The sequence below is a fragment of the Brienomyrus brachyistius genome, chromosome 8, assembly GCF_023856365.1.
Source record: "Brienomyrus brachyistius isolate T26 chromosome 8, BBRACH_0.4, whole genome shotgun sequence".
Lineage (NCBI taxonomy): Eukaryota > Metazoa > Chordata > Actinopteri > Osteoglossiformes > Mormyridae > Brienomyrus > Brienomyrus brachyistius.
The window spans coordinates 19850903-19874652 of record NC_064540.1 but is presented as its reverse complement, the minus strand read 5'-3'; the positions used below and the strand labels follow the sequence as shown (position 1 = coordinate 19874652).

General features: G+C 43.7%; 1 protein-coding gene across 5 annotated transcripts; it reads right to left on the bottom strand.

The window, feature by feature from the left end:
* Positions 1-849: 849 nt before the first annotated feature.
* Positions 850-22731, bottom strand: LOC125747207 (guanine nucleotide-binding protein G(I)/G(S)/G(T) subunit beta-1). 5 transcript variants are annotated; one of them, XM_049022129.1, is made up of 13 exons: positions 22215-22730; positions 10991-11054; positions 9799-9850; positions 7446-7551; positions 7290-7328; positions 6929-7035; positions 6780-6843; positions 5150-5312; positions 4718-4784; positions 4304-4505; positions 3400-3616; positions 3035-3150; positions 850-2640 (listed from the first exon to the last, which is right to left on the bottom strand). In XM_049022129.1, the coding sequence occupies exons 4-12, from the start codon at positions 7500-7502 to the stop codon at positions 3044-3046; spliced, it is 1023 nt and encodes a 340-aa protein (XP_048878086.1). In that variant the 5' UTR covers positions 7503-7551; positions 9799-9850; positions 10991-11054; positions 22215-22730; the 3' UTR covers positions 850-2640; positions 3035-3043. The 5 variants fall into 5 exon arrangements, with proteins under 5 accessions (XP_048878086.1, XP_048878089.1, XP_048878088.1 ...); XM_049022132.1 differs by lacking the exon at positions 9799-9850 and having other exon boundaries at positions 22215-22731; XM_049022131.1 differs by lacking the exon at positions 10991-11054.
* Positions 22732-23750: the final 1019 nt, after the last annotated feature.

The following is a 23750-nucleotide window of genomic DNA, read 5'->3' as shown; positions in this document are numbered from 1 at the left end:
ACGGTACTGCCGGCCTTATGAGAAATAGCAGAGGCTCCATGTTTGCACCCTGCCACTTAATAAAGGGTCCAGGTTAGGCTGACTCTGTCAGCCTTCTGGTGTCCCCCCACCCCCCAGGCAAATTTTCACTCTGCTGCAAGTCCAGGCTCGCAGTTTCACATCTGACCCTAGTTCTGCAGTGACTTTTCTCCCAAGCCTGTGTGGGATTTGGTTACTCCACTCCAAAGGGATCCATTTCAGCCTTTGCAAGAGGGGCCTGTGATGAACTTCATGTGTATGAATACAGCAGATATCATTAGCATGACCTGAGAATGAGAGAAACTCCGAACTGCTAATCCGACTGCTGCAATCTGATAGAAATTGTGAGTAACTTTCTATTCTCCAACTGGATAATTCCTGTTAAGTGTGATTGTATGTACTTAAGCTATATTCAAATTCCTGAACTTTAGGGAAAAGCTGACAGCCTTTGGCATTGTAGGTGTCCTGTAATACATAATGATAGTGACGGGGGTGGGGGGGTGTCTCCCTCCTCCTGGGCCACAGTGCTACAGGTGGGAGGAGCTAACCAATGTCCACCTGAAACTCCACGAAAAAACTCAACTCAGGCAGAACAAGAACCAGCACATCCCCCCCCACCCCCCCAACCCAATTGCTAAATATTACTGACCCAATTACAAAACTAATTGCAGACTGAAGAACCAGCCCGAATGCCCTCAGCCACCGCTGACCCAACTCTGACCGTGTTTCGACGAGTCACGTGGCTGACTGCAGGCGCGGGGTGGGGGCCGAACACCTAGCTGACCGACTAGTCACTGGCTATAGGCGCACTAGGCAGAGACAAAACAGGGAAACGTCTCAAACTGCTTTTTTATTACATCTTAAATAACAGTACATTTTAATATAGTTTCTATCTTGCATCCAGCTTTCTGCAGTACACTGAAAGACTTTGAAATTAAATACAAAAAAACTGAAGTGGGTACAGTGGTGCAGCTCTACACTTCTCATGGAAAGAGAAAAGGAAATTCATTCATTGTTTATTATTATTTTTTTAACTCCAGGCCTAACACAATTACATCACATTGTTTTGTACAGTGTCGCATAGGAAACAACAAAATGGAAGATGTCGCTAGTGCTAAGGACGGCATCTGTCGCAGGAACGGGGCGGCGCTGCCCATCACAGGCTGGCCCCCCCCTTATTTTTTTTTTTGAAATTTTTATTTATTTATTTTTTACAGTAAATTAAGTCAGAAAATCCTGTGTTACAAAATGATTCTAGCACTCGTTTCGGTACTGGAAAAAACGGGCTGCTACATAAATCAATCTCTTAGCCGGATGTGTGCACATGCGTGTCTGAGTGTGTGCGTGTGTGTATGCATGCGTGTGTGTGAGGTGGTGTGGTTATTTCACAACAAATCATTGTAAATGTGGACAGCGTGGGCTTGATGTACGGTTCCGTGCCTGGCTCAGACTTGGGGGGGGATGAATGCATACAGCGAAGGCCGACTCTCCTCGCTCAGGCTGAGGCCCAGATGCACCTTCTGGTGTCACTCTAGGAGTCCACCACCCCAGGCTGAAACTTTTGTATTTTTTAACGCCTTAAAATAAACACACCAGTTTCACTAATCTTCGGCAACTTGTACATTTCATTCATACAGAAGGAACTACATTTCCAAGCACGGAACATACCCCCAGATTAAACAGGAAGTTCCGGAGGGAGATTCCCCGAACATACACCCACACGCACAACCACACACACGCACAACCCTGGCCTATTAATAAAAAAGGAAACACAGATGTGTGGTTAATCTTAAATTATTCTATATTACCCAATAACAATGTACAAGGACAAAATGTTGTTAACTGCTCTTTTTGTTTGTAAAAACAAGCATTCATCACCTTTATCAGTATGTGCTTGGTTAGCGGATGCTTTAACGTTACTCAGTATATTCAAAGTTTCCATTTGTGGCAAGACAGAAAAACAGTAAGGAAATGTAAAAGGAATAACCATCCAGGACTAACCGTACAGAGGTGGCATCCTCTGAAAGCTGGCTGGAATTTCCAATAAAGCTCTCACCATTTGTTTGTGGTACATTAACCAGTAAAGCTGGAGAAAAAATGGCAGGCTTCTGTATTAAAACTTATCTACAAACTGAAATCCAAAATACTTAGACTGAGACAAAAAAAAAAAGCTCATTCTCCTCTGAACACAAACCAAGAGTTTCACCCACAGAATCCTTGAAACGAAAAAGGAAAAATTAAAAACTAACCATTTTGTACAATTACACTCCAACATTTCTTTTCAAGATACATGACACTTTTGCATGGGATGATAGTGTTGTGTTTTTCCTATTTCAAGATAGAAACATAAAATGGTCCCAGGAAAAAAAAAAATTCACAAATTTCCTTGTTACTCATTTCATACCACAGGGATTCTCCGCTGCTCTTATCTGGGGGGGGGGGGGGGGGGCTATCAATTGTGCTCTTATTTTTATTTTGGAGGAAGAGGAAAGGCCTTTTCCCATTGAAGGTTCCTGGGGTTTTCTTTACAGTTCTTTTGTTGTTTGAGAAGATTGGATATACAATGAAGTTTAACTTTAAATGTCGGAATGGTCTTCCAGTCGAATTGAATCCGAACGCAGCCTGCAGAGGAGGGAGAGGACAGCCTTTCACTCATTGTTCTGAGGGGGGTGGGTGATGCTGTACTGTTTTTCACCAGCAGAGGCAGCAAGGTCACAAAGAACATACTGCTCCCCTAACACTCAACCATGACCAGCCTACACTTCAAGCCTAAATTTATCAGTTTTATTTGCTCCCTAGAGTATAAGAATGATTTCTGGGCCAGTTTAAGGCCGCCCCTTTAATCCTGGTCATCCAAAAACATCCAAGAGTTTTAATATAGGGTCAAAAGTTGGAGCATATTTTAGCGTCATAAGTTGCTATATTCTGAGTATATTCCATTTAAATTGACCATCATCTTGAATGAAGCAGTCACTTAAGGCACTGATCAATCTGCTAAAGAGCGGCCCTCACTCACCTCCAGGCCTCAGTTCCAGATCTTAAGGAAACTGTCCCATGAGCCAGTGGCTACCGCCATGCCATCATCTGTCACACCCAAACAGCTGACGCGGTTGTCGTGACCTGCCAGAACACCTGGAAACCACAGCAAATGAAGGGCCATTGTTATGATTTTAGGCACGACTGTAGATTTTTAGTCAGGCCCACAAACAGTGGGACTAAATGGCGCTCGGTCAACGCTCTTGAAGCTAAGTGGTTTGGCTGCTATGTTTGGCTGATCTAACTCATCACTGGAGTTAGTGATGATTGGTGGTACAGTGGTTAGTGATGATTGGTGGTGCTACGCATTTTTGATTGGTGGTCCAACTTTACGAGGCGACTTACCAGCACGGTCGGCTTTGAGGGTGTCCCAGACGTTGCAGTTGAAGTCGTCATAGCCTGCCAGCAGCAGCCGGCCGCTCTTGGAGAACGCCACGGAGGTGATGCCACAGATAATGTTGTCGTGCGAGTAAACCATCAGCTCCTGGTCGGCACGCAGGTCGAACAGCCTGCAGGTGGCGTCGTCCGAACCCGTGGCAAACGCATTGCCATTGGGGAAGAACTGTGGTCGGGAAATGGGCAGAAAGACCCAGCATGAGCCATGCAGATGTCTGGGAGAGAATCACAGAGCATTTAAGGCCATTCAGCTACCTGTGACCTAAAACCACCGTGCGTGTGATCATCCGGAAATACCTGGACTGCTGCTGCTTGTGTAAACTAAAAACAGCTGCTGTGTTAATTGAAGGGACCGATCCTTGATCTTTGTTTAAATAAACACTTTCCACAAAAATTATTTTTTATGACCTGTCTGATTCTATGATATGTCTGTGCAAGAAAGCGTAAAATGAAGTTTTTGTATACATTTCAATTTTACTATCTCAATGTCTTAAAACAGAAATACAGTGATTCATTGCAGACCACAAGAGTATCATTTCACGTTTGTTTCTTAATTCTGTAGCAATGAGATCAGAGTAGGGGTGGAGCATCTCTCAGCTTCACACGCATGAGTGAGCGAGCTGCCCAACAGCCAAAGTTCTGAAGCGACTGAGCACCACATGGGCATCCATTTGGACTGTCCAGTTAATTAAAACAGTTGAGTGTTTCATTTTATTCTTCCCTGAGGCACACAGGTGATATAGGTCTAGTGTGAAATTATATTTCACAGACAGCAGTTACCAGCATGTAAACAAACTGCACATGTGAAAACCGATGCCCTTCTGTAAACGGTCGAGGGAGAAGGCAGACATACACAGATGGCGTTGATGTCAGACTCATGGCCGGTGAATGTCTGCCTGCACATGCCTTCCCGCACGTCCCAGAGCTTAGCGGAGGCGTCACAGGCCCCGGAGACGAACAGCCGGCTGTCAGGAGCCAGTGAGAGACTCATGACATCACCAGTGTGGCCGGCGAATGTGGTCGTCTGCTGGCCAGTCTCGATGTCCCAGAGGGCACTGAGGAATGGACACATAGCACTTGTGATTAGAACTTCAGTTCTTGGTGGACGAGGAATTTCATGAGTTATGATTCACCAATCAGATTAAAACTAGAGAGCTACAGATTAAGTAAATAAGCAAAGATTGCGCTAGATCATGTGATCAACATGTGATTAGACCAAACTGACAGGACCAGACCCATACAGAACCCCCTCCCCATGCACACTCACCAAGTGGTGTCTCCAGAGCTAGTAACAATCTGGTTGTCATCCAGGAAACGGCAGCAGGACAGGTAACCTGTCGGGGGACAGCAGAGGGACCTCAGAATTCAAAACTAAAAAATGAGAAGCACCATTCTCAATGGGCCTGACATCAGCTGCTTTTGTAATCACTGATTGGCTGAAACCTACACAAGTCCACTCTGAATGGTTCTGAAGTCAGTAATCAGCAACCCTATATAACACCTTCCTAAGCACATTCTCAAGCAATGAATGATCTGAAGTGTGAACCCTGTCTTTGCCAAATACAGCAAACCCAAGTCACATGGTGCGATCAATCCTTGTGGAATTTGGCCAGGTTGTGGTGCAATGGGACTCAAATCTCCCAGAGCCACAGCGCAGGGCTGAGAGAGAAAGAACTGGTCAGAGGCCGTCTGCCGATACCTGTGTGTCCAGCCAGCTCACGGCTCACACGCACGTTGCCCTCGCGGGTCTTCAGGTTGTAGATGGAGCAGATGTTATCCAGGCCACCGCAGGCCACGTAGTTCCCGGAAGGCGCATAGGCGCAGGTCATGACCCAGGAGGAACGGAGAGGGATAGCATGCACCTGCGTGGGGGATGCGGTACATCAACACCAAGGCGCTCAGCTGCTCCTGCAGCAACTTTCAGGACTAATCCGTCCCATCAGTGGCGCTTTTCCACTGGCATACAGGAACCAGGCCGTACCCAAGCCGTACCACACAGAGTTACTAGTTACAGTGCGGATCCAGCTCTCTCCGGGTTTCCACTGCAGAAGGGTCAGCTTGATAAAGAAGAGTGACAGTGACGTAAAACTGATGAGATGCTAATTTACTGTTCAAACTGTGTACATTATGACTTACTACGTGCCAATTTCCACAAGCACATCTGTGAGAATCACCGTGTTAGCATCAAGCGCTAGCTGAATTTCCATTTGCTTGCTTAAATTTGTATCACGAATCCATTCCATTCAGCCATTCTATGGTACATTTTTAAGGAGGGGGTAGGAAATTGTTCCGAGTTATCGACAATGCACCAATACTACTAATAATGACCAATATATGGAATATGCTCACGCATATCAATGCAGATCGTTGGTATCTGAACATTTTGACCGATTCCATGGTGGTGAGGCAGCCATGTCAGCACGGGAAAGGCTCAGGTTCGGCTCACATAATATATAACGGAAAACCGTCTCTTTGTGGTGCAGCTCAGGCACGGCTCGGTTCTTGGTGGAAAAGCACACAGTCCCATGAGGACTCCATTCCATTCTGGCTGAAGTCATTGCTGCATTGCATTTGATCTTGTAAGTTGGAAATTCCTAGTCGTGGATTTCAACTGGAATGGCCCCTGAAGTCGGAATTCTGACTCGTGAACTCGGAGAAATCTACACAACCCTGAGTCCAGAATCCAAGATGGCTGCGCCCATTATCAACAGAAGTTAAAGCTGTAGTTTTATACTGTTTATTGGCACGTACGTCTTGTTTGTGGCTCATTAAATCGGTCGGGCACACAATACTATTGTACAGTGCTAGTTTTCCCCCCACATGCTTCCCAGCCTACAACTTACCTGTTGACATTTTAATACAGAGTTATATGCGCAATACAAAGCATAATGTGGTATCAACTCATATTGCTAACAATGCTTAACAATTAGCCGGGGGCCCATTTCAGAAAGCAGGATTTCTTGCTGAACCACATGATTTGTAAGATTTAAGGTAGTCTGGGCTAAATGTAAGTGAACGAAGATGAAGGCCATTTAAATTGGGGCAAATCAAATCCAACAAGTACTCCAGCTAAGCACTTGTTGCTAGTATATATCTATAGTATATAGTTGCTAGTATAGAAATCTTGCTAGTATATATCAGTATAAGCCAATATTCATTAAAAATAAAGAGAGTGGAATCTTTCTGATGTGTTTCACTGCCGGTAATTCCCCACCTCCCATCCCGCCCGCAAGTAGCACAGGTCAGCCGGTGATCAGCATAGATGACATTAGGCAAAAATATATCGTTGTCCGTATCGATCACCAATATCATGTAAGCAAACAGCATACCTTGTTGGTGGTGTAGCTGTCCCAGATGATTAGCTTTCCATCCTGGGAGGCACTGACAAGGAGCCTGCAAGGCAGTGCAAAATCATTACTGCTACTTTACATCATTGAGCAATTTCTTGGCCTTATGACACCACGGTATTGTAACTGACCTGGAGTCAGTGCCCCAGTGCATGGCATAGATCTTAGCCAGGTGACCCCTCAGGGTCCTCCGAGTGCGCATCTGGATCCGGCCGACGGGATCCACATTCGCCGTGATCTGGGCAGACAGACAGGAGAGCTGTTAGTCAGCACCTCACCGTAAGGTCCAAGTGGCTGCTAGGGACTCCATCATGGGAATTTGCGCACTCTGACAGATCCTACTTCTATGACATGGCAGATTGACACAATGTGCTGAGCTAAAACAGAGCATTCACATGCATCTTCATGGACAACAGTAGTTTCTGACAGAAAGTCAGGGACCACTGGATTCTACTCCTGCCCCAAAGCTGCTTCTTCAGAACAGTTCCTCACCTGGGACAAGGTGGCATCTGCACAGGCTTTCCTGGCATCCTGAAAACAAGCACAGAGAGAAAGTGCAGAAGGTCAACATTTTAACTACAACCTTTCAGACTTGTTCAGGTCATCTGAAGTGTGTGTCTGTGTGGGTGGCAGGGGATGTCCCCTCACTCTGATCTGGTTCTTGAGTTGCTCAGCCTCCTGGCGTAGCTGGTCCAGTTCACTCATCTTCCTCTAAACAGTAGACTTCACTCTGGCCGGCGAGACACTGGCAAATCTGGAAAGGAAGGAACATAAGGTTTTCTCCATCAAAACAGCAGCACAAACAGCCCTTATAGTCACCTCTTGGACCCGCTAATCCTCTGTTTGTGGAACGACCATGCAGGTGTTGGTGAAACAGCCTGATGCCAGAGGCTACCACACCAACGTGTGTCATATTAACCAGCTGCTGGTATATTGTGTGCAGAGCTACATCAATTAATCAAATCAGTTAATAATAAAATAGGCGACTATGAATTTTGTCATCGATTAGTTGCATTTTTTTTGGTTAGTTGCGTAAATTGTGTATAATTACATCACCTAGCAACAATAACAATGGTGTGCCAAGTACAATCTTTAGCAACTGAAATATGGCGGTGAAAGCGGGTTTGTCTGAGGAGGGTCAACAAGACCAAACATCAAAAGTATGGGATAATGTTAATCTTGCATCGTCAAAGAGTACAGTATCCAGCAACATTTGCCAAACCAGTGTATCAAAGAGAGATCTTCTGAGGGCTTTAATGGTACAGAAATTCGTCATGTACTGCTGTTACATAATTTTCAGTTTGGAATGCGCAAGGAAGAATACATTTGACACCGGCGAAACCTAAATCCACAACTAGATGCTCAAAACACAAAACATTATGTTAATTGTGGCTGTGAGTTTGTTACACCTAGTGCTGGAGAGCTCAAAGACCTTCCCCAATTCAGGTAAATCAGTAGTTTGGGAACATTTTGGTTTCCCATTAAATTACACCAATATCAGAGAGAAAGTAGCTGATAAGACAATGACTGTCTGTTGAATATATTACACTGAATACTGATGTTAGTGGAAACACGTGTGACATGTTAACTCATTTGAGACTAACACAGAAGTGTTTGTGTGACTGGAACAAGGCAGAAATCTCCTCTGCGAGTCAAAAATGCCACGGAGAGACTACGCAAGGCTACAAGGAGTGTCTATTGGTACAGATATGAAGCTATGCTAAAAACGGAGGTGAGTTCCAAATTGAATTTTTTTTAAATTGTTACACCCCTAGATTCTCACCAATGTATTCATTTTTAAATTACAACTGACTTAAAGATACCTCTTGCTGTTTTTTTTTTTATTTTATTTTTTTAAGTAAAGCATTTCCTTTTTTCTCTAAACCCCAGTGTTTTGACCCAACTAATTAGTTGATTGCCTAAATTATTAATCGATTATAAAAATTATCCTTTTTTGCAGCACTAGTTGTGTGACGTGAACACTTCAGTAATTTCCTTCAGTGTGATTCCCTTTTTGGACAGCAGGTGGCAACCTTGCCAGGAGTGTATTAAGCATTGCTGGGTCTGGGGACACACCCCTGCGGTTCACACGTTTTTCTGCAGTTGGACTATGTTCAGGTAAACAACCCCCCTTTAAAAGAAATGCCTGTGTCTTCCGGCTCAGCTAGCTGCTGCAGTGATTGTGTTACACTCCATCAAGGTTGACATGGCAACCCTTCCCACCCACCAAAGACCCTCAGCGCTCCTCCTGGCATCAGTAGCTAATCCCAGAAACCACCAGTTCAATTCCTCTGGCCAAATCCTATTAAGATTACACCTGTTCTATGTGGCTGATCCCAACCCAGCAAGCCCCTTGGCTTCATAACCCAAGATACCGACATGCATCAGGTGTGCAAGGTTTACATCCCTGCGGATCCCGAATCTTCCATAAAGCAGAAAATCCAGTAAAATTCTGTAATTTTTTGTTGCTTCTTATGTTGCCATGGGAATAAATACTGAGATTACAGTTAGTAGTGGAATAAGCGCAACACTTGTGTTCCTCCTTCCCCAATGCGTTTTTCAGTAAGCAAAGAACAGATATAGAACCTAAGACGACGATCCCTTAAAGCCAGGAATATGGGGAACACTAAGTACAGTGCTAGTTTTCCCCCCACATGCTTCCCAGCCTACAAGCGACGCAGAATACTGTGAAGTTTTAGGAAAAGGGACAGTGCAATAGTTAAACAAGCAGTCATAGATGTCACCTCCTCCATATTAAATATTTGGCAGACATGACCTGCCCTTCTTTCTTCCTTAGCACCATTGCGGCAATAACACACCTGCACTAGCACAGGTGGAGATCTAGGAAGGCCCTCTAGTGGCAAAGCAGTCAGATCACCAGGCCATTGCACAGTCCAGTGCAGGTAGGCTGGCATTCATGACGACCGGCAATTTTTGTGTTAGAGATTCCTGTCTGTAGTTCTCCAGGTCCCCACCCCACCAGCAGGAAACATAGCTGTACCTGTTTTGTTCACAATGATTGACCCCAAGATGGTGCTCAGAAAAATGGCTACCTAGGAGAAACGTAACAAAGTGAAAAGCTTGAACAAGATGCTGGTCATAACATCACTTCACAACAACACTTAAATGTTAGATTATCCCCCCCATCTTTAAACCAAAATGCAAACTACTCAATTAAATTCACAGAAAAGTGTGAAAATTCAAAGTATGTAAAAGAATGTACTGTTTAGGTTTCTGAATTTTCCCAGCAACCATACGGCTTAATAATCCCGAAGTATTCACAGTATCCTGAGTAAATGTCACCGCCATACATATGTAGCCATACATGTGCGTGTACTTTTATCTACTCTGACAGGGGAGCACAAGTTTCACTTCCAAGCAGAATATAAGCCTCTTGAATGTTTCACATACCTCTTGTTAACTTGAAAGGTTACTGTAAAACAGGTAGAACCTCCAGTTGTGAGGCACACCCCACATCTATCCCACACTGCATTTTCGATGCAGTGAACACGAAATCTAAGAAACATGGAACCTGCACGCAGCAGGAGTCTCTGAAGTGTGAGGCCACAGACCTACCTGCTGAGCTGCTAAACATGATGCAATGCATAAAAATGTACTCAACAGCTGAAGGTGACAAATGACTTACGACATCCCCAAACAAATCACAAAAAGATTAACTCACAACAAGCCCAATTATTTTTATACACAAAATAACATTGCACAAGCCACAGTGTGAAGACTCTAAAAGAATCCTTCCATCTCCAAATTGTTCCACAGCCTCTGGGGATGATCTCATGGCTAATGCTGATTTTAAGCATCACAGGAAACGTAGACTCAATAGAAATCAAAGCAGTGGCCACACACGGCAGGTGGACAGAAATTCTAATATTTTTCAACTGTGCTGCTGCTGCTCTGCACATTAATATTTTGAAAAGCAACATTTAAAAATTTAAATCATAAAATGTAGCAGGGTCCATAACAGAGCTAGCCGGCGGGGGCCTTTTCCAGCCGCACGGGTGAGCGGCACGCAGGACATATCACAGAAGCAGCACAACCCCTGCTGTGAGGCCCAGTGCATTCCACAATGAGATGTTAATGATATTACAAACGCAAAGACAGGTTGCCTGTTAGTTCGGATGTCTTCAGCACGTTCTACCAGAGCACATTGCATATGACCCATGTTAAATAATTACCTCTTCCTGGTGAGATACAGCTAAATGAAAAAACCATCCTTTAGAAGTTAAAAGTACCCCACAACTGCAAAAAAAACAACAAAAATCAACAGTCAATATTTTTCACTAGTCAGTGAAACAATGAACAATGCAATATATTAATAGTGATGCTGATACATTCAAAGCTTATAATAATAAAAAAAAAAACACAGAAGGTCATATTCAAACCATCAGAGCTGCAATACATGTGATGAGTTTCTACCAGAAAAAAACAAATGGTATCCACACAATTATAGAAGTGCGGCACTCTGCAGGTCAGCAGGCACACGACTGGGGAGTGTTTGGTATGCGTGGGGGATGTTGTCTGATTGTGACTTTTTGAAAGCATGTTACTCCTGAATTCCAGTCCACCAGAAGCGCATAGAGGAATTATTAGTGTGACAGATAGAGCTTCTGGTTATTTAGCTGCATTTTTAAATCCACACCGCATTCGAGCTTCCTTTATATTTATATATAAATATCAAAGTTTAAAGGCAAACCAAAACCCATCCGGGTCTTCATGACCCCATCCTGCCTCGCGTGCGGCAGATGGACAGCTGGTTAGCAAGTGTCAAACAAAGCGGTCAGAGTAGCACAGCGAACGGGACAACGGAGAGGAAACACAAATGCAAATCGTCACCACCAGGCGCTCTGCAAACCACAGCCGGCACTCCTTCCTCTCCCGTATTCGAGATGCAAACGGCACAGTTATGCAAAGCAGAAACAGGGCATTTTTGCATGCAGTGGTTGCAGCTAAGATACGCTGCACGAAGCTGGGCCAAAGCAACACAGGTCAGAGTCATCCTGCTGGTTTCTTACCTTACGGTTCATCACTCACTCACGGGCATCGATACGAATGTAGGGAGCATTAAGCCATACAAAAGCACCCACTGATGGTCAACAGATTTAAAGCTTCAGGCTGATGTGCTAGTATCCCTTAGATAATTACACTCAGCTTATGGCATGTTTTCAGGAATCTCAATGTCAAATGTCACACCAAGAGGTCCAACACATATATATAACATGCTTCCCAACATGCTGGACCAAACACAGGGTTCTGGTGCCCAGTAGTAAATTAATGTGTTATTCTGGGGATTAAACAGGAGTGCTACAGGACATCTTACAGGTTACCCACATGAATGTCATGTGGACGACTTAACAGCCATGGCTCCATGCCTGCATCAAAGTCAGTGGGGCATATAACACCCAGAGCATGTAAACAATCCACACACACTGGTACCACCCATAAATAGCATTTGAAGTACAAAATCGCCTAAGAAGACATTTTCTCATACTCAAGCTGTGAAAGACACCACCATCGTTTTCACCAGATCTAGAGGCTTCAGCACTCTGACTTTTGTAAAACCCTGGCAGTCAACAATGAATCTCAATACAGTGATCAAGGAACTGGCACATACAGTGCCAGTTCTGAGGTCAAAGGTTACAACACCCCCCCCTCCCCCACACCGTTCCTTTCCCCATATCCTCCTCTGAGGCAGGACTTTGAAAACAGAAAGGGGTGGAACAGCTATGCCTGGTTCAGCAGATATTTCTACCTTGAGGGTGGGGTGGGGCTGGTTTTCAGAAAAAAAACATACATATATATATTTTCTTCCCAGATGAGGACCACAGGAACACACACCCTTTACCAGCCTGCTGATGCAACAAGCTTACACAAACATGTGCACGACTTGTAGAAGGCTTGAGCATTACACTTTCTGGACCTTACCATGAAGAGTTCTAAAAAGCCCTACATGAGGAACTGAGAAGCTTATTAGATTAAGAAAGGCTGTACTTTTTCCCAGGCGAGTGACTTCAAAACGAAGCGTGACCTGTATTTACTCATTACTCACCTGTCTGTAAGCATGTCACAGCTGTTTAAGGCACACAACCTCTTCAACTAGTCACATAAAATGTACTTCTATTGATTTTCCCACCACCCCCAAGTCTTGAAATTCAGCCATGATTCCACAAAAACCAGTGTCCTGCTTATGAATCTCAAAGCTCTCTCAGGCTGACCAATCGAGGCAATAACAATCGATGCAGGCCTAGCCTGATTATCAGCATGACTGCCTCACACTGCCAAGCATGCACATGCAGCCTAGTGTCCTGCTACTTTTGGGTATCTGTATTTGGGTTGCTTTGCACACAGCACTCCATTGCAACCAAACACAAGGGATTCACCTCAGGCTGTATAGAAGGTCCAGGTCCCCGTGGTGTCTGCATCAATCACAAACACTAAAAGGCAACCATGTATACTGCAACTAAAGACTACAAAAAAAAAAAAAAAAAAAAAAAACTACAAACACAAAATGAAGATGTTCCTACTCAAGGACAGAATATCCTACCCCACATCAAGAATTAGCTCAAGTTAATCACTGTGAATTGGCATGCTCGCCTATGTTAGTGCAATGGCACGCCTAAAGGCTGAAAAGAACCTGTCAAATCATACCTAAATGGTGGCAGGGGGGTGCACAACAAGTGATAGATTGAGACACAAAGAAACACATTCAAAAGGACTTCAATCAGCAGAAAGGACATCTCCGTCTACCTCTCCTTCGCACACAGGGGATACTTGTCCATTAAACAATGCTGTTTCCACAGCAATCTCACCTTCATAGGTGTGGAGGGGGGTACTCACCCCCCCCCCCCAACTGAAGGGATGCCACAGCAGACATGAGCATCACAAGAAATAAAGCCTGTAAGTCAGCATCTCACCTCCAGCCCAAATCAATCACAGAGCAATTGGTAACACGCTTGTCCTTCTTACAAGCATGGGTTGTGCTTTGAACGTTGGCTGCATTTTCATTGTGCTTGCCAGTCAGTGTCACAGTAACCCTAACTGCAGCTATCCTGCATGCAGGCCAACACCCTGCTAGCAAATGGAAGCTGGCAGCTCAGTGCTGTGAAGGGGGACAGCACCGGTTCACTGGAACTGCTAACTGAAAGCAGACTGAGCTGGATGGCAAATGTTGGGGACTAGGGATGATAAGATTCACTAATTCGCATCTGTGCATCCACATGAAAGTTCATAATGTGACTTCCCCAATTTAAAAACTGTGCACTGGATACAATTTGGGATGAACTTGGGATACATTGTTTCCAACATCTTTGCATTGGTAAAATCCAATTTATTAATGTAGAATAGCAAGTTAAATAATTTTGGTTTATTAATTTTGTAGCTCACAACTGGTGTTAATGTTTTTTTGGGGGCATTATGCTTCCAGATTACAGGTGGGCACGTCTTTGATCGTGAACCTTCTTTTCAAGCTTTCTATTCTGTCTGTTTTTAAAGCCTTTTAAAGTCATACGTATGTCTATATGTTGAAGCATGTTGGGTAATGAGCCAAGTCGAAGTTTCTTTAGTTTATTTAAAAGATTCTGATTAAAAGCTGTGTTTACCGTTGTGTGCTTTGGTAAAGTTAATTAGCAGTGAGTTCTTTCAGTGCAAATAAGTACAATTGAGCCAGAAACTAGTTAAATATTACATGTTATAATTTTGTTGTATTTGACTGTGTTCTATGGAGCCAACATTGAAAAGTTTAATTTGTGACTATGGAAAACTGTCGCATGCAAAAGCAAGCTGTGTGTGTAGAGGGAGAATCGCCAGCTCATTATGTTTATGGGGACGGGAGGAAGAATCTTTAATACAGTCCAAAGTTTGTTTTTTGCTTTGCTGCTTAAGTAAAAACTTTTTAAATTAAGATTTAGGCCTACAAGCAAGTCTTTAGTTTTATTTCATTAAGTCGTATTCACCATCACCCACCTCTCCCATCATACTGCACTCCCTGCTGGGTCAGAACACCTTTAGTCACCACGGTTACCGCTGCATTACCACACCTGGGCCAGCATCTCTCTCACCATGTCATTCGAAAATCGCCAACAAAGCAAACGGAACAGGAGGGTCTCGGGCCTGGCCTGCCCTGATCACTAGTTATCGAGTTGGAAGTAGTACACAACCAGGGTTACATAAATTATTAGTAGAAGCCCTGTACCCTAATTTAAAAACGTGACCAATAATTTGATATTAAGATTCATTCCCACTCTCTAAATTGTGCCTCAAGTGCACTCTGTCATCTCCAGTTCACTGCTGCAAGTGGCCAATTCTCTGCAAGTCTCTTGGCCAAGTCTCGCGGGAGGAGGCGGCATGTCCGGCAATGCATTGCACCGTGTCAAAATAGGAATGAATTGTATCACATCGCAATAGTACCTGCTTCTTATGTATCTTTAATGCATTGTACCACTGGCAATGCATCAAGATGTGTATCGCATTGCCTGAGATGGAGCACATCATTAGTGGGGACAGATGCTGTAGAGGAGCCCAGATGCCCCATTCTGAGGGGTCCATGTTATCACCCACAGCTGTGATTTCTCCACTTGGTTAATGTCTGCTGACAGGTTCATATAATCAAGGCACGAGTGCACGAGAGACACTTCAACGGGTGAAATAAGCGCACATGCTCCGCATTTCATGCCTACAGACCACACCCAGGCATTTGACCACTTACACACTCTGGGCTCCTCCGTGCCCGGGCACGATCCTGAACCTGGCTGCTGTAACGCATCCTCAGTGTGAACACCCACACCCAATCAGGTGCGACAAGATTTTGGGGTGAGCTTAGGCTTCTGGGAGCATGCCCATGTGCGTCTTTCGCTTCTGAAGGCCCGCGTGTGCCTGTGCTGTGCCCCTACCTGCTAAGCACCTAACTGCTGACCTTGACCTCTATCTCAGTCCTACTACTTCAATCTGATTGGATGGAAAAATGTGAATACCAAGGAGAAGAATATTTAATGTTCCTCTGATCAAAACTGAAGTGAAGAATTAGCCTCACAGCAGACGCATATGGTTGCTGGCTAGACTTTCCTCCATCAACTTCTGAAATCTCACTGTACTTTCCCTGGATTCTGCTCTGAACGCCTGGTAAAATATACCACTTGGTGCCAGAAATATCACACTGGCCTGTAATCATGAATTCTATGCAAACCACGGAGCAGTAAACCGAAAAAGATTCCTTTTCGCCCTCCGCGCAGGACAGAAGCTCGTTACCATCACAGTATCAATGGAAATGCCTAGTGTGAGGGGCTCAGCTGACAGGCCTCTGTGCTTGTAATTAGAAGGTTGCCAGCTTGAGTCCTGTGCCCAGCGGAAGAGTCACCTATGAGGCGAAGCTTAAGCCCAGAAAATGCTCCAGAGACTCCAGATAAGCACATGACCCTGTGCCCTCACCTGTATGTGTGTATGCCTCAAAGGACAGCAAGATCAGATACATAAATACTAAAGAATTCTAATATACCCGTACAAACGGCAAATTAAGCTGCATTTTTCTGCATTGCTTATGACCAGATTATAAAAAATGAAAACTAGCACGATTGCTAACCACGGCAGTAATCCTAAAAGCTGAAATCCAAACAGCAGGAATTTAATCTGTTTCATGCTGTCTGGAGGACAGCTGGCCTAGGCTTACCTAAGGGCCTACCTAAAGAGCAAAATCTGTGCTATATGGAAAAATGTAGCACAGCTGACAGCAGCTGGCTAATTCATAACATTGCAAGCAGCTGGAGATGCCAGACTTTGCTTTAGCCTATAGCAATGATGTCACCCAGAGGAGCACCAACAACTAAAAAATACAAGCCAGGAAGTACAGCAACACAGCTGACAGTAAGCAGAGTGGCAGACAACACAAAGGGTGAACCTCAAAACCAAGACCACAATCATGGGACTGATCTCGTTCAGTGAGGATGCATCTGATGTATACTTGATATTTGGGGTGGAGCAAGACCAACATCCAGGGATTTTTACCATCATCGTGTACTTGTGTTCTTAGTAGTAGGAACTGGTAATGGAAGATGACGTAAAACGGGCACACGAACACAAGTAGGGTGAAGAATGCATATCGAGATTCACCCAAAAGATTCAGAAACTGTCAAAATACTGAATAGTTCTATGAATGGCGGGAAAGCACATTTAAAACTTGGGAGCTGAAGCTTGAGCCTGGAGGTTGCACCTGTGACACCAGCTACCAACCCCCAGAAACCAAGTGTGTTCTACCCACCTACCAAACAAAGCGGAGCAGAGGGATTAGCACAGCCACTTCTAGCAATAGGCCCAATTTTAGCTAGTCATCAAACAGAAAGTGTGTTTTGTCAACAAAAAAAATCAATATGGATTTTGCTTCGTGCAAAGAGCAGTCTACAAGCGGCCTACTTTTAAACAGAAATCCTGGTTCTTTTTTTTTGGGTGGAGTTGGGGGGAGGGGCATAATCACAAACTTAAACAAAGACCCCTTATTAGTTCTATCCTAGGTGATTTTTAACTGATACAACTAAGCCACACAGGACTGTTTTCCTGTGACTGGCTTCATTTCAACTCAGAAGAGGTGATCACTCATTTTTAGCCTCTGCAGTTACATTAAATAACAGATGCAATGTGTGCAAGAGTAAGTTGTCAGGAAGTTCAAAAAAAGAGGCACAGATTAACTCATTGTTTTCCATCATAGCAACATCCTGCATGTACTAGAGCATACCCCCCCACAAAAATAAAACCTGCATGTGGTTGATCTGCATGATGTACTTTGCACTTGTACCCTGAGGTGTAAGCTCTCAAGAGAGACCACAAGGGTTTAAAATAATATCAATTGCAAATTTAGAATGCAGTCTCTCTCTCTCACACACAAATTGCTGTCCAATGAAAAACATGTATCTGCAAAAATCCATTATTTCAGGAATGTGAAAAACGCATTGTCTCAGAAATCACATCACAAAATAAACCTAAAACAATGTACTGAGACACCCTTAACACCTCAAACTGAAACCTACATTTACATAGCCATCAGTGAATGGTTCGTTTTAAATGGACTTGTGGACTGTTGTTAGTGAGGCAAATCTGTCAGTATCAACAAGATACAAACTAATCTTGCTTTATATTCACAATTAACAATGATGCTAATGATGTTAATGACCTGATGTTAATTTGTTAGCTGTCAGACCTGTTAAAACTAGCAATACAAAGTAATCTATACAAATGACCACCATAAATACAAATGTTAACAATACTAGTGCAGTAGATTTCATAAAACATCTTTTCATTGGCCAAGATGTCATGTGTTTTGCATCTAGTCAAAAAAAAGCAAACGTAACAGTGACACATTCCCTCTCAACACACACACGCGTATAATACATTAAGATAGGTCAAACATTCTTTACATTTCTTAATTTAGTTAATACTGTGATTATATATGACAATAGTGGTATATGAAAGTGAAACACTTCCACGTTTGCTCACATACAAAAACAAGACACTAAAAATAAGTTTCAGCCAGAGAATATTGATGTCATTGTGAAAAAAGGGTGACAGACTATCAGCTGGCATCGCAAACTGACCAAATTAGCAATTATAGATACATAAATTTATTAACAGCTACTGGACACCTCTTCTGTAACTAACCAGTTTTTTACACTGGACTAATGTAAATTAGACCATGCTTTTGCAAGGTTATGGTGCCAAACCATATAAGGTGGAGTACTACTATCACATAAGGGCCCATCCACAAGTGAGTGATTACAAGCAATTAATCATGACTTTATTTAAATACTGCAACTAATAACACATGAAACACCTTCAGAAATGTACCATGAAAAGAAAAAAAGAAAATGACATCCTTGAACCCTGCTAGAGAGACTGCTGATGGAGAACTGCTTTTCCCCACTGATGAGTATAATACCACATTCCCAACTGTAAAAATGATTGTGGCTATTACCACCAATACTGTATTACTCGGGCCACAAACTTTCATCCAAAGTGACTTACAATTTCATCTATTTATAAAGTTGGAGCAATTTAGGTTAGACACTTTGCTCAAGGGTACAACAGCGGATCTCCTCCTGAGACGCAAGAAGGGAAGCTTGGGGCGGTGAGCTGTATCCTTGCCAACCCACTGTGTCCATACCAGTGTTGAGCTAATCAAAAAGCAATTTGTGACAAAACACACCACCAATTGCTTCATATGATTATTTAAAATAAAAAACAGCAGCCATTTGAGCTAACTAGCTTCTTAGTTTGAACAGCCAGAACCCCCCAAAAAAAAACTGCAGGTAGGGCATTTTCCTACACATAATCTCACCAAGGAGTAGATTTATTGTGAGAATAGGATTAGGCCTTCACCAGCTCCAGAAGTGGCTGGTTACAGGGGCTGTGAAACTGGGAATCAGAGGAAGAGGATTCTGCACAGAAGGAGGGGTCCAGACCTCGATGAAGCACCCAGTGCCCCAATTTGTGTATCTTCACCAAATCTTTCTGTAGGTTCTATTGCTTTACTCAGTTTATAAGACATTCTTCATTGATTCACCTAATTGTGTTTGTGTGCAGGGGGTAGGGAGGATAGGCAAAGAAACTACAAGGGTTAACTCACAAGGCTTTCTTAAAAAGGACAGCCCATCAACTGATGTTGCAATATACTAATTGGAGAGGCAGTACTATAAGAAACGTAAGGCTGACAGCTGTCATTCTTAAAGAGAGGGCAGAAAACTTACTGTTTAAAATCTGTAAAATATTCCTGCAATATGGTATTTTGTACAGAAAAGGCAAAGATCTTGAGCAATGCAAGTGATGTTCTTTCCACTGCGAAGGCCCTTCCCACAATGCACCATTGAACGTGAATACTGTCAATACATGAAAAGACCTAAAGGTGCAAGACTGAAACAACGTACCAGCTGTGCCACATCTCATATCTACTTGACACCGTCCTGCAATAGGCCGTCTAAAAACACTTATTCCACCAGCTCCAAATATTTTCCACTTTTGCCAGTGGGCACATATGACGCGTTCTGCAATGTCACAAATACAGCACAGGATCAAACGCGCCAGCTTAATCATCCCAGTATGCTATTCAGCATGGCGCTAAGCACATTAGCAATGAACATAACACCCTTAGGTGTGCAAGCTGGGGGGATTTAATATTGCTTTATTCTTTAAAACTATAATATTCTGACAGAAAAACTTTTTACAGGGTGAGGTCATACACTTTCCAGAAAGCCACAAAACTAACGGCGTGCATCAGGTCAAAAATACCACCGATGCACGTCACTTTTTAAACACTTTAACGGTTTTATATGATGTCACCTTCCACTGTATTTTTTTAACCTAAACACACCATTAGATGAGACAAATAGGTAAACATGGTTAAATATTGAGTCGGGCAGACAAGGCGACACCAAAGGAAGGGGGGACCTCCTCTGCGCCGACGTCTCGCGCTGGGAGAACGCACTGTGCTCGAGCCAGCGCGCGCCATCTTGTTCGCCGCAGCTGCCCGGACCCGGAACACAGGAACCCCATTCATTCAAAAGGGAGTAGAATAAAACGGGATCGATTCTTCATTGTTGAATTACCAAAAACAAATACAACCCAATATAATATATTACGGCATAGCTCTCGTTCTGACATTAAAGGTTAAATAATGTGCACAATAACGTAAAATTCTACTTTTTATGATTCTCCGTTAGGGTATCCAATCTGTGAAGAATTAAGCCTCCGCTTTTTTACAGTCTCTGCTAACGCGACGTATGCTACAATCCGGCAAAGAAATCGGCTACATTAACAGTGCAGACCTATGCACTGCAATTTGGCGAAACAAGCCATGTTTCGGGGTTTAATATTTTTGTAAGACACCCCCCCCCCCCCTTGCCGCTCGTCTTAAAAGGGCCGGACTCGTTGCTTCCTTGTTTTAGACCTATGAATTTCCTCCTCGCTGTAACACTAAAAGGATAGCGGAGGCACAGGGGGCGGCTGCTAAGGGACGCCAGTCACACGGAAAAGAACAGGAGCTGGTCGTCTTAAATGAGGAGATTCCCACAATCCGATTTCCTCGTTAGTATTTCGTTAAACGCAGCAGAACCTACTTAAACATCTAGTATACACACCTATTCAAAAATAAGTACTGCTGGATATATATTTTAAAAAAAGAAATCCGTTCAAACACACAGACAGTTTCCTGTGACAGAACACACGCTTCTCGTTGTCACTATAGCCATTTTACATAACACGGTCGGGGAAAAACGAGGTACATATGAATGTGAGAACTGGCAGTGCACTCGTCCCTGGCCTTTCTAAAGATACGAAATGCAACATGCAGGCACCCAGCGATGGAAGCTGCCACGCAACCACACACACAAGTAGTCTGTACCACCACAGTCTATGCGACATCTTTCCATCTTGGGAGTCGGTCCCCCCCCCCATTTTTCCACTCATCAGCGATCGTAAGCTGCTCTCCATCACGTGAGGCGGCACTAGGTGCATCTTTAATAAATAATTCTGGATGTGTGCAATTTAGGAGAATATGAAACACCGTTTATATATTTCATTATTTGCGACAGGTATCAGTCTTCGGGTGATGACACGACCGCGATTTCTTCCAGCACCACAAAAAACTGGTAGAATTTGCTACGGGGGGAGACGGGAGGGTGGTGGTTCTCGGCTATCTAGTATGGACTCGCTGGGAGGCGGTGGTGGGTCGTCCCTATTGCTGCCAGCCGAAACGGCCATCCATACTCATTTTCGATCTATTCACCTCCACAGAATCAGTTAGCCAGTTACTGGCCTCGTACATTTACGCACGAAAAATATATGCAATATATCTGAATAATCCATGCAGATCGGCGATTTCCGACGTACAGTTAAACTGAGTTTGGCCGGGTGATTGAGCTGGGCTGCGCTAAGTGTAAACGGGAAGTCTTCCGCAGACCGACATGAAACATTTCCTTCCTCGAATCGTTTACCACCCCTCTCACTTCTTGCAACACTGCATCTTTAATATTTGTTAATCCGACCGACTGTCCAGTTATTAAAACCAGCACCGGGGTGTTTTGTAACAAGCAAAAAATAGATATATATTAAGACACAATCCGCCCCACCCCCACGCCAAAAATAACACTATAACTAGTCGGAGGAATAATTCACCCAGACCGCCGCCTTAAACCCGTTTGAACAAGCCGCGGGGCGATTTCTCCGAAAAGAATCGACAACCCTAAACCCGGTTTAAAAATCCAGCCAGATGTATCAGTCAGCCGCCACCACCCCCCAGTCGCCGAATATAATGTTCCAACGACCCGCTTTTAACCCTTTCCCCCCGCAGCCCACATTCCATAGGTTGTTTTACCTTATGTCTAATAACCACGTTCAAAAGTTAATCTGAAAGAAAACAGATGTGCTCACCAGTTTTTTTACTCGTCGGTGTCCGTTGTGTATATATGGCATTGACTGGTGACGGTGGAGACAGAAACCGTCCGATTGCGCTCCTCCTCATCAACCGGCGATCAGCAGACTTTCAGCTGGCTAAGCCGACTAGCTACCGAGGGGCGGCACTCCCCGTTCCCCAGTTCTTTAAATGATATATATTTTCCCGACCTGCCGAGTGTAATACACCGGGCACGCCGGCGGCGCAAACGGACAGGAGGCACCGCAAAGCCGTGAAGCCGGTTAAATTCTCACCAAACGGGCGTCGCGCCGCCCCGACTCGCTGCGTCTGTTCAGAGCCCGCGGCCGCTTCCCTAACCCTTCTAGTCTGGTGTGGCTGGGTATTTTTTATTTATTTATTTTGTTGCCTCTCGTTCCTTCGCCAGGCTTTCTCGTTCCTCTCCCGCACCTCAGTCTCTTCCCCCGGCCATGAAGCAAGCGGCGATGGGCGCGGTAACCCTGCGCTCAGCCCCGGGAAACCCCACGCTACGGCGCGCGTCACCACGCGCCGCTGGGACCAGAGGCGCAAAGTGCGAGCCGGAGCCCCGCTGCGCTCTTTGATTAGCGCGACGCACTTAGACTGAAGACTAGTCTGTCCGGATAACAAAGAATTAAATGCGAACGCTTTGCGTCTGTTAGTCTTGGTGCTTTAAAAACTATATTAACTTCTGTAACATATAACAGCATACACATACACACCCGCGAATATTTAAACCCAGCAATTCAATCCTAACATTGTGTTATTCGATGCACCTTGTTATTATATAAGGATATCTAATTAAACCTTTGCTGTGTGACTCTAGTGTGAAATATCTTTGTTTATTGATTTATGGAATTGTTAATGTCAAGGAAATAGTGTCATCGAGTGTATTACGGTCAAATAGACAAATTTAAGTGAGAATGCAACAATTACTAACGGTGAACTGTTCACTGGAATACAAATTAAGAGGCAGCTTTATAAGGCCTATGCTATTTGCGGCACTGTAGAAAGTTGTGTTAAAAACACTCAGCACTATTGTTATTGGTTAGCTTTGATTGTTTTGCACTCAAATACTTTCTGTTGAGCAGGACTTAGAGGAATCACGTAAACAGTAATTGAAAATAATTTTGTAACCCGTTAGCAAAACAGGTTACTCCTTTATTCACCCCTGCAAAACCCAAGCAAGGACTTTTTTTTTTACTCAGGCCTAGCAAAATAGTCAAGACGTTTTTATTTATTTTTTTTATTATTATTTATTTATTTTTACCGTGGACCATACTAGCATGACATTCAGGATTACTCAAACTGTTACTGCACTAAGTCAAACGGTATTATGCCACAAGGTGTTTAAGATTGTTATTGTTGTTAATGAAATCATTTATTATTTAAATTATTAAGTTTAATTATAATAATGTGTTTTAGGTCTTCGAACCTGTCTGACCATAATGTGTCAAACTTGCAAATGAATGTTTTGAGTTGTTTAAAAAAACTTTAATATACATTAAATATACATGTGGTGACATTTTGTAGTGGCA

Coding starts and splice junctions, on each gene's coding strand:
- LOC125747207 (XM_049022132.1), bottom strand. CDS start 7,502: ATGAGTGAACTGGACCAGCTACGCCAGGAGGCTGAGCAACTCAAGAAC. Junction 4,785..5,149: donor TGAGCTGGCTGGACACACAG/GTATCGGCAGAC, acceptor GTCCCCCGACAG/GTTACCTGTCCTGCTGCCGT. Junction 4,506..4,717: donor AGCTCTGGAGACACCACTTG/GTGAGTGTGCAT, acceptor TCCATTCCTCAG/TGCCCTCTGGGACATCGAGA.